The sequence below is a fragment of the Schistocerca americana genome, chromosome 2, assembly GCF_021461395.2.
Source record: "Schistocerca americana isolate TAMUIC-IGC-003095 chromosome 2, iqSchAmer2.1, whole genome shotgun sequence".
Classification (NCBI taxonomy): Eukaryota; Metazoa; Arthropoda; class Insecta; order Orthoptera; family Acrididae; genus Schistocerca; species Schistocerca americana.
Genome location: NC_060120.1, coordinates 693,314,627 through 693,326,396, shown reverse-complemented (window position 1 = coordinate 693,326,396; position 11,770 = coordinate 693,314,627). Strand labels below are relative to the sequence as shown.

Genomic DNA, 11,770 nt, shown 5'->3' with positions numbered 1-11,770 from the left:
CAAACAACCACCTTATAGTACATGAATGTCACCTGTATTTTTTTCTATGTAGCGGAACAATTTGGCACCTTGCCTAGGTTTAACATGGCTGTTTGGGTATGAGCACATTTGGTTTTGCTACACGTTACTTAAAAACACGGTATTTCAAAATTCCGGTTACAGTGAACGAAAAACGAGAAAATATGTGTGCTGTATAATTTTGTCAGGACACATAAGCTAAATAAGGGACGATTCGTAAATATGGGACTTCTGGTCACCCTATTTCAAGTACAGCCGAGTTTTACTTTTTTATTTAGTGTCGTGCCAGAAAGTGCACCACTGCAGTGACGCCACCGAAAATATTGAGCTGGAGTGCCATTTGAAAATGCGTCATTTTTTTGCGTATGTGGAAGCGCCTTTACGTGAAATTCTGTACCGGAAATTGGTGGTCGCTTTATAGGTTGTCTAGCGTAGGAAGACTGCATGTGTTGCGCACTCTGGGAATCAAAGTGTTTGTTTTTATCACTGTGTGGTTTGTACGTGCCAGTTAGAGATGTATGTATATCTGAGTGGCGCCAACAGTAGTGTACTGCATTATTCTCGAAATAAAGATAATAATAGGAAGAAACTTCGGCGGAGCGGTTTAAAATGTCTTGTACGAAGAAACCTGAATTGAAAGACAAGACAGACATTCCGCCTACGAAAGTACGGAAGCTAGATGAAATAGATGATCGCTCGGAAGGTGTTTGTGATAAAAGCATTTCATTTGGGGATTTTAAACTCTCTAGGGTTATAAACGAAAACAGTCAGAGAAAGAGTGTGTGCGTTGAAGGTACATTCGCGGGAAAAGAGGGTATCGCAGTAGTGTTATTGGAGAAACGGCCATTTAATGAACAAAGTATTAATGGAATATTATCATCTCATAGTTCATTGAAACAGGAGTTCATAAATGACGTATACGCCAGTTACACGTGTTTGCCTAGTGTGCAGTTCAACGGTAAGTGAAGCGTATGAGTGATGTGCGTGCTGTGATTGCTCATATCGTGATCTGCTGCCTTTACTGTGAGCTTGTAATACAGCTTGTTAATATAAATGCTGTGAAAGTCCTTCAAAACATTAATTAATGTTGTGTTTGTAATGGAACTTCGAAAATGTTCCAGGTATAAAAACGACGATCATACATCCCGCAACAGAAAAACATATTAAAAAATATGAGCGACAGATATTGCATATTGTTGAAGAAACTCCGAGTTACTACCAAGAGATAACACTGCCTCATATAAAATCGGACCACTTCGGCATTCAGGTAAGTTGTAGATGGTTCCCTGTTGGGTGGTGCCCGATTCTTTCTTTATTGGTGAACGCCAGTAGAGAAGTAGGTGGGTTTGAAGTTGGGGTCCACACAAATTGGTATTCAATAGAACAGATACTGTTGAACGACTTGATGTGAATGCCCTGTAAACTTTTGTGACACCATATTGCTATTAACAAATTCTTTCATAATTTCAAGTCCATTATGTAAGCCTTTTTTGCTGATTGTAATAGTTTTGTGAACACCATATTTAGGAGTGTGCACAGGATAGTTTTGGTAACCACACGTAAGAAATTTTTCCACCCTACCCTCTATTTATTTCTTCTGTGTTGTGTAAGTTGTTGCATTCAATCTGAAGACTACAGTGGTGGAAATATTTATTGCTTCATCTCTCTTAAAATTAACAATTTTTGTTACAATCATTGAATAACTGAGCTAAATTTGCCTGATTTCTATCCGAAATGAATATACACAATAATATTTGTCAATTTGTTTTTATTCTTAATTTTTGTTTCTATTAAAATGTTTGTTGTTCATAGTTTAACACTTTCTTGAAAGATGAGTGTAAGTGGATATGTCAGCTATTCTGTTTGCTATTCTGAAAAATAAATACTAATGTTCAAAGAAACACTGCATATTAATGTTGTAACATAACACTGATGGATTTTAGTGTTTGTATTACATCATATGAACACACTGTTGCCTTTAATACATTGTTGCTCCACCAGGCGCCTTAATCACCACTTGGCATCATTACGGCATTGAAAGAATCAACTTTTTACTGTACTCCTCACTCAGTCCATGAAACCACACACGCTCAAGGGTCTCAAACAGCTCCCATTCATTCTGTGGCTTGTGTATTGTGGTGTAGTGTCCATTTGCAACAGGAACGTATAATAAAGGGACCGCGAAACGTACATACCTCCTATTTGTTCTATACAAGTACCACGTGTTATGCCCCTTGGGTTCTGTTTTGGAAGTTTTGACTCTTGAATGCCTTTGTTGTAACATAGTTCACACTCGTTTGTTGTTTTCATTTCTGTGAGAGATCGACATGACTCATATTCTACAGCCATTGTGTAGTATGACAATTGCTGAGACTACAGGAGGAGAACAGACATGTCAGTGACCTGATGGGCAGTTCATAAATCTGTGTGGGGGGAGGAAAGGGAGGGAACATGAGGGAGGTTTGAACACGGGTCTTCTGCTTTGCAATGCAACACCTTAACCACACAACCATGAGGCCATGGTTCTTAAGTTGCTCAATGTTGCACACATTGAGCTTAGACCATTCTGTTTCTACTTCACTCCTTTTGTCACAGTTCAGTACACTTTCTTCTTGTTTTCACATTTGCAGTACACTTTCTTCTTGTTTTTGACGAGCTATCTACTGTGCTATTTTACCACTGAATCTGACGATTGTGAGCAAGGTGCCACAATGGTTAACACATTGTACATACATTTGGGAGAACAGTTGCTCCAATCCCAGTTAGGTCATACAGATTTAGGCTTTCCTTGATTTTTGTATATTGCTCCAGGCAAATGCTGGATTGGTTCCTTCAAAACAAGTGTGGCCAATTTCCTTCCTCTCCTTTCATAATTTGGGCATGTGCTCCATCTTCAATGACTGTGTTGTCACCAAACCACTAAACTCTTTATTTAATTGCCCTTCCTTCCTTCTCCATTTGTTCTTTGACTCCTGTTTTCTCATATTCTTTGACAGGTGATTATTGTATCTTCATTGAGCAAGGTGGCACATTGTTAATGGACTGGATTCATATTTGGAGAATGCTTTTTCAGATCCCTATCTGGCCATCCATTTTTGTTTTCCATGATTTCCTTATAGTAGATTGTTTGAGGTGAATGCCAGAGTGGTTCCTTAGAAAATACAGAGCCGATTTCGTTCCTCATTCAAGGTTTATGCCCCAGCTCTTAAGTCATCATAACCAAACAAGGGAATTACTGAAAGTTGTGATATTGCCTATCGGCTTTGACCCATGACTTAGAGATGGCAGACACACATAGTAGGATGATTGCAACGTCACTTATTACACCTGTGAGCAAACATCAATAACACGTGAAATATTTAACTCCAGCAATAGACTGAAACCAAAGGAAGTATGGGGGTTTGGGCGCAACAAATTAAATGTATGACAATAACAGTCGTGGTGCCGTCCCAAACGAGTATTAACCGAAAAATGATACACACAAAATCCTCAACAAATACCCCCCCCTCCCAACCTCCCAAGAAGAAGAAGACGACAGCAATACCAGAAATTAGCATACAACTCAAAAACTCATTGCAGCAAATTTCACTTGACCTGCATAGTTCGAACAAAGCCAATGATACCAATAACCTACAACTAGCAGAATTACCTGTTTTCAAAACCTTTCTGATTAAAAAACTCCACAATACCCATCACTATAAGCCCCAAAATATGAACTTCAGCTGACAACACAAACCAGAAAATCGTAAAACTCTATCCTGACATGAATTTTCGTATTCCCACATCTCAAAATAAAAATTACAAACGTAAAGAAACACACTACACTTCTTACAATAAAGACTAGAAGTACATAAGAAATGTACTTAGCACCCAACGTCAGCTGAACTGCACACCAGTATACCACAGTAACCTTTACTGAAACCTACCGAAAACACTTCTGAGTACTCTTGTCTCTAGTTTGAGACTCAGGCTTTGCTCAGCTTAATAAATTCTACACACTGACACTTCACATATTCTGTTATGAGGCCATATGATAGAGAAATTTAACTATAGATGCCATGCCATCACACATAGCAGCAATGAGTAATAAGAGCCATGCCTAGTACCAAACAAAACATCAAAAAAATTACTTTCAAATTATTAAAAACATGACAACCTAAGTTTTGAAACCGAAACAAATCAGTAAATAATAACTAATGAGGTTGAAATAATTTAGTGACAAATCGGAGCACCAAGTAACATGCAGTGCTATGTCCAATTCTGCATTAATATCACTTAGAAACTATTCATAAATGTTAGCGTTCCACACTAGAACACAGCCCTTCTTAACCAACATGCCCTCTGAAAACATGTTCCATTTCAATCCCACTGTGCCACAGTGGTGTCAAACAAAACAACAAAGTTAAGACGTGTCAGTGATGACAGATGATGTTCCAACTGTGTTTACACATGTGGACTTGGATTTCAGAGGACAGTGCTTCAGATCCATCTCTGGCCATCCAGATTTAGGTTTTCCACGATTTCCCTAGATCGCTCCAGGCAAATGACGGGATGGTTCCTTTGAAATGCCACAGTGGATTTCTTTCCCCATCATTGAAACAACCCTTTGATTGTGCTCCATCTCTAATGACTCATTGTCAACAGTATGTTAAGCCCTAATCTTCCTTCCCTCCTAATGACCTCATCACCAATAGGTTGCTAAACCTGAACTTTCATTTTTAGTTGCTCTTGCTGCTGCTGATATTGCTTCTCATTCGATAACTAGAGTACAACTGTAGTTGAATCATGTTCACAGTCTTACGTAACCCAGAGGATGTATAAATTTGTAATATGATAGTTGCTTGTATCACTTGCAAAGCTAGGTTTGTTAATTATTTGCCAATCTTAATGATATTTCTGAAATTTCCCCTATAACTTTGCAATGATGTATTCTATAGTCTTATATAAGAGTTCACTGCATTGTAATAACTGCATACAATTCATTTCTCAAATAGTAGCACAAAGGCATTCGCTCCATTTATGATTTCTGCAAAGTAATAAAAGCTATTTCCAGGTAATTGTAGCTACAAACATGGGTTATGTAATATTGTGAGGAACATGTTTGTAATAAAACATTTTAAGCTACTGTTGTAATGTTTAAGATTTGGTGGAGGCATGTGTGAAGTAAATGATGTTAACCCTTTTCGTAATGTTAATAGTCGCGCAGGGTGTTGCTAACACACAAAATAAAAGTGGCTATAATGACATTGTTGTGCAGAATGTCACGTATATTAAAATATTTACTCCACAAATGGCTATTTAGAATGTTATCTCCCGGTACATTATCGTTTTATATAATATTACTATAGTATTAGATTCGGTTATTTGAAACATATGCAATAATGCCCATTTTCTTACAATATTTTGTTTAATTATTTATTTGTTATTCTTCATGCTGTATTACAGGTATAAGACTTTATACATATAATTAAACATTTGTTCAGTCAACTCATACAAACACTTTATGCAATCCGTCATTATCACTGGCTGCAAGGGATGCGTTATGGTAACACTTTTCACACACATTTGTCATGTGCTTTACACACAAAACTTTCAAACATCGAGCACAGTGCGATTTAACTTTTATATCTTTACTCATAGGACAAACTGTGGAGCACCTGGGTTTAAGTATTCTTTGTTCAGAAGGTGGTGCACTGTTGCTGTCTTCAGTTCCCGCCATTATAGTTGTATTCTGTCTAACTTGTTTAGGCAGGGAGTGAGTGGCTGCTCTCGCACACTATGGGATTTACTAATGACCTTACGACATCATGTAAAAACATTCTTTGGGAAATCCTCTCATTGTTGTTATTTGCGTACATGATGAAAGGATTAATACAAGCAATGTCAATTATTCAGAAAAATAGGGGAAGTGGCCAGTGCCTAGTTTTTTTTTGAGGTTGAGTAAGTAGCGCACATTTCATCTATTGTGTCCACACCTGTTTTGGTCTTGTTGTACATTGTTATAATTTCTGGTTTATTTCCCTCCACTGTATTAGTGTCAATGGCACTGTCATGATGCAAAGATGAAAAGAGAATAATGTTTTTGCCTGTCTTTGGCACATATGAAACTATGGTGATATCCCTTCTGAATCCAAAAAGGCTGATTCTAAGTTCACAATCTCTCGTGCAAACAAAGTCTGGAGGGACCTCCCTCTAATTCTTTCTAAGAGTTCCTACTACTATAAGTTTCTTTTTACCAAGTGTGCCTGTATGAAATGAGCGTTTTTTGTGAAAATGAAACACTAATTTTGAATTGAAAAGTAAAAATATTTTATTCAAAGTACTGACCATTGCTTTCTATACATTTTGACCACCTTTCTGGCAATTTGTGGACACCATGCCAATAGAAATGTTCGTCTTTTGAAGCAAACCAACCAGATACCCAATTTAGACTTATTCGTAGGAATCGAAGTGTTCCTCAGCCAATGCATGTCCCATTGATGAAAACAAATGATAGTCAGAAGGGGCCAAGTCTGGTGAATACAGCGGGTGGGGTAGCAGGTCCCAGCCAGTTTTGCTTTGTGTGCAGGTGCATTGTCGTGTAAAAAAATTACTTAGGCATGTCTTCTGGCCCATTCTGGTCTTTCCTTTTTTTTTTTTTCCGACCAATGCATAGTTCAGGTTGATCATTTGTTGTTGGTAGCGATTAGTATTCAGTTTCACCGGGTTTTAGAAGCTCATGATACACCACACCTTTGTGATCTCACCAAACGGTACACCTGGTAAGGAGCTCTTGAGCCAGTAGTATGGAACAGTACCAGTTGTCTAGTGCCACATTGCGCCCTGTACCTTCTATAGGCCATACAAGTCTATTTACTATCTCCTTAGGCGAGTTTGACAGTGCAAAGGGACCCTCTGGCTGTTTCCCAACGTAGATTTCCATCCCCAAAGTATACCATGTTCTTGCGTCACATAAGGTGAAAATTTCGCAAAACCCCGAAGATGGGCAAAGTTTTGCAGATGTTTGTAATATAGCACGTGCTTCAGTGCGAGATGCTTTTGATAATCTGCACAATGAAACTCTGTCTTAGAATCTGGCAGAAAACCCTAAGAGATTCTGGTCATACACTCCTGGAAATTGAAATAAGAACACCGTGAATTCATTGTCCCAGGAAGGAGAAACTTTATTGACACATTCCTGGGGTCAGATACATCACATGATCACACTGACAGAACCACAGGCACATAGACACAGGCAACAGAGCATGCACAATGTCGGCACTAGTACAGTGTATATCCACCTTTCGCAGCAATGCAGGCTGCTATTCTCCCATGGAGACGATCGTAGAGATGCTGGATGTAGTCCTGTGGAACGGCTTGCCATGCCATTTCCACCTGGCGCCTCAGTTGGGCCAGCGTTCGTGCTGGACGTGCAGACCGCGTGAGACGACGCTTCATCCAGTCCCAAACATGCTCAATGGGGGACAGATCCGGAGATCTTGCTGGCCAGGGTAGTTGACTTACACCTTCTAGAGCACGTTGGGTGGCACGGGATACATGCGGACGTGCATTGTCCTGTTGGAACAGCAAGTTCCCTTGCCGGTCTAGGAATGGTAGAACGATGGGTTCGATGACGGTTTGGATGTACCGTGCACTATTCAGTGTCCCCTCGACGATCACCAGTGGTGTACGACCAGTGTAGGAGATCGCTCCCCACACCATGATGCCGGGTGTTGGCCCTGTGTGCCTCGGTCGTATGCAGTCCTGATTGTGGCGCTCACCTGCACGGCGCCAAACACGCATACGACCATCATTGGCACCAAGGCAGAAGCGACTCTCATCGCTGAAGACGACACGTCTCCATTCGTCCCTCCATTCACGCCTGTCGCGACACCACTGGCGGCGGGCTGCACGATGTTGGGGCGTGAGCGGAAGACGGCCTAACGGTGTGCGGGACCGTAGCCCAGCTTCATGGAGACGGTTGCGAATGGTCCTCGCCGATACCCCAGGAGCAACAGTGTCCCTAATTTGCTGGGAAGTGGCGGTGCGGTCCCCTACGGCACTGCGTAGGATCCTACGGTCTTGGCGTGCATCCGTGCGTCGCTGCGGTCCGGTCCCAGGTCGACGGGCACGTGCACCTTCCGCCGACCACTGGCGACAACATCGATGTACTGTGGAGACCTCACGCCCCACGTGTTGAGCAATTCGGCGGTACGTCCACCCGGCCTCCCGCATGCCCACTATACGCCCTCGCTCAAAGTCCGTCAACTGCACATACGGTTCACGTCCACGCTGTCGCGGCATGCTACCAGTGTTAAAGACTGCGATGGAGCTCCGTATGCCACGGCAAACTGGCTGACACTGACGGCGGCGGTGCACAAATGCTGCGCAGCTAGCGCCATTCGCCGGCCAACACCGCGGTTCCTGGTGTGTCCGCTGTGCCGTGCGTGTGATCATTGCTTGTACAGCCCTCTCGCAGTGTCCGGAGCAAGTATGGTGGGTCTGACACACCGGTGTCAATGTGTTCATTTTTCCATTTCCAGGAGTGTATATAAAGCACACCAGTGGCAAGATGCAATCAATACCTTCACTGCGCGATAACAATGGTGAAGTCACTGATGACAGTGCCACCAAAGCAGAGTTATTAACACGCTTTTCCGAAACTCCTTCACCAAAGAAGACAAAGTAAATATTCCCGAATTCCAATCAAGAACAACCATGAAGATGAGAAACAGACATAGATCTCCTCAGTGTACCAAAGCAGCTTAAATCACTTAATAAGGCTAGGCTTCTGGTCCAGATGGTATACTGGTCAGGTTCCTTTCAGAGTATGCAGATGCAATAGCTCCATATTTAGCAATTATATACAACCGCTCGCTTAAAGAAAGTTGGGCACACCAATACCCAAAAAGGGAAATAGGAGTAATCCGCTGAAGTACAGGCCCATATCAGTAACTTCGATTTGCAGTAGGGTTTTGGAACATATACTGTATTCGAACATTATGAAGTTCCTTGAAGAAAACGATTTACTGACACATAGCTCTCTATACTCGTGAAGTAATGAGTGCTATCGACAGGGGATGTCAAATTGGCTCCATATTTTTAGATTCTCAGAAGGCTTTCGACACAATTCCTCACATTTGTCTTCTAACCAAACTGAGTGCCTAAGGAATATTGCCTCAGTTGTGCGAGTGGATTTGTGATTTCCTGTCAGAAAGGTCGCAGTCCGTAGTAATAGATGGAAAGTCATTGAGTAAAACAGAAGTAATATCCGGCGTTCCCCAAGGAAGTGTTATAGGCCCTCTGTTGTTCCTGATCTATATTTATGACATAGCAGACAATCTGAGTAGCCCTCTTAGATTATTTGCAGATGATACTGTCATTTACTGTCTTGTAAAGTCACCAGATGACCAAGAAAATTCCAAAATGATCTAGATAAGATATCTGTGTGGTGTGAAAAGTGTGAAGTTATTCACATGACACTAAAAGAAATCCGCTAAATTTCAATTACGCAATAAGTCGCACAAATCTGAAGGCTGTAAATTCAACTAAATACTTAGGGATTACAATAACAAATAAGCTAAGTTGGAACGATCACATAGATAATGTTGTGGGTAGAGCAAATCAAAGACAGTGATTCATAGGCAGAACACTTAGAAGGTGCAACAGATCTACTAAAGAGACTGCTTACACTATACTTGTCCGCCCTATTCTGGAGTATTGCTGTGTGGTGTGGGATCTGTATCAGGTGGGACTGATGGATGATATTGAAAAATTGCAAAGGAGGTCTGCTCGTTTTTTATTATCGCGAATTAGGGGAGATAGTGCCACAGACATGATACGTGAATTGGAGTGACAATCATTAAAACAAAGGCGCTTTTCGTTGCAACAGGATCTTCTCATGAAATTTCAATCACCAGTTTTCTTCTCTGATTGCGAAAACATTCTGTTGGCACCCACCTACATAGGGAGAAATGATCATCACGATAAAATAAGAGAAATCGGGGCTCGCACTGAAAAATTTAAGTGCTTGTTTTTTTCCCACTCGACGCTCAAGAGTGGAATGGTAGACAGCCAGCTTGAAGGTGGTTCATTGAACCCTCTGCCAGGCACTTTATTGTGAATAGCAGAGTAATCACGTAGATGTAGATATTTATTTCGCAGGCTTGCTTGGTATATACTGTTGGAAACTGCATTTGCCTCTAAATGCAACCAGCTGTTAATCCACTGTTGTATATTCAGACACAGTACAATTACTGACACAGTTTGACATGAATAATTCAAACACTTCTCTGAATGCAACTAGGCGATCAAGTTCTCTCTGTTGTGGGTCTGTCTCGAATATCATTGAATCTCAAACAGTGCAACAAGAAACGAAATCACCGTAAACTCATTGTTGCATGAAATATTGCGGTTTCGAAACCATTTGTCCCCCATAAGTCTTCCAGACTTTGGTGTCCTGCCCTGTAATGCTCAGCCAATATCAACAGACCCGTAAGAGATTTGATTTCGTCCTCTTTTGTTGGTTTGGCATCACGTGGTTTGGCATCAGGGTCTCTTGTGAAATTTGATGTAATGTGTTGTATGTAAATATTTGTGCACGATGTAACCATTGTAATTATTGTGTCATTTATAAATATCAAAAAATAGTCCACAGCAATTTTCACAGATTTTGTAATAGCTTTTACACCACGGAGATGAATAATGGGGTCTACACTTCTAGTTCTTACTTTGTGACTAGGACAACTTTTCATCCACTTTGTAACCTTATCCATTCCAATAAAAAAAGCATGCTTGCTTTCATTATCTGCTACACTTACTTGCATTTCCAGTTCCAGTTTGTCTTCATCCCCCGTTTTCGTGTCACTACGATGAGAGAGAACTTCACAACTGTGTTTCCTCCTCTTCTCCTCCTACAAATGTTTCGTCTAAGACCTCATCCAGAAGCTTCTGCACTCTTTCTCGTTCTGTTTCGTAACGATCCGTAGCTGTTTTAATTGCACAGAGCAACAAAATACAAGCAGCTGCTATGGAACACAACTGTGCGCTTTCTCACAGCACTGCAACATAGCTGCGCAGGGTGTCAACTCCCCAGGGCACATTGTTGCATGTTTTCAAGGAACTTGCGCTTGCATTGTAGATTCTGTTGTTACTCAAAGCTTTCATATTACGTCCTATAAAGATACCAAAGAACATGACGTTATACTCCTATCCATTATGTAATAATCCATCGATAAGGGTGACTGGGGTGTTCTGAACACCCCATGTGACTGATAAAGAGTTAAAGAATGTTTGTTAAAATGTTTAAACAATCAAAATTCCACGTTAGAACACTAACAATATAAGGGAATGATAGCTTACTGCTCAATGAGATGATGATACATTAAGTAGCAGATGGGCCAATGCAAAGACGCACAATAGCTTTCGGCCAAGGTCTTCATCAGAAAGGGAAACACTCAAGCAAGCAAGCACCCATCACACAAAAGACCGCCATCTCTGACAGCTCGGCAGCTCGTACCGTAATTCTGGTCAGAGGCATGAAGGGTTTGTGTGGGAGTGTGAGTGTGAGTGAGGTTGTGTAACGATTTTTTAATTGTGCCTGTCTGCAACTCAGTGTCTCATTTGTACAGTGAGTAGCAATCTATCGTTTCCTTAAATTGTTGTTAAAATGTTTGTCCTGTTATTGTTTCATAACTTGTTGTATACTTTAAAAATTTGAGTGACGGCTGTTCACTAGGAATAATTTTTGATGTATTGTTGTATCTGAAACTTC

The 11,770-nt window shown here is 40.9% G+C and overlaps 1 protein-coding gene across 1 annotated transcript in view; it reads left to right on the top strand.

Annotated features, from left to right (window-relative positions):
• Positions 1 to 514: 514 nt before the first annotated feature.
• Positions 515 to 11,770, top strand: part of LOC124594770 (m7GpppX diphosphatase) — a 35,147-nt gene continuing 23,891 nt past the window's right edge. The window contains exons 1-2 of the mRNA XM_047133166.1: positions 515 to 976; positions 1,140 to 1,285. Of these exons, the coding sequence (XP_046989122.1) occupies positions 628 to 976; positions 1,140 to 1,285 (495 nt within the window). The 5' untranslated portion in view covers positions 515 to 627. The remainder of the gene's footprint in view (positions 977 to 1,139; positions 1,286 to 11,770) is intronic.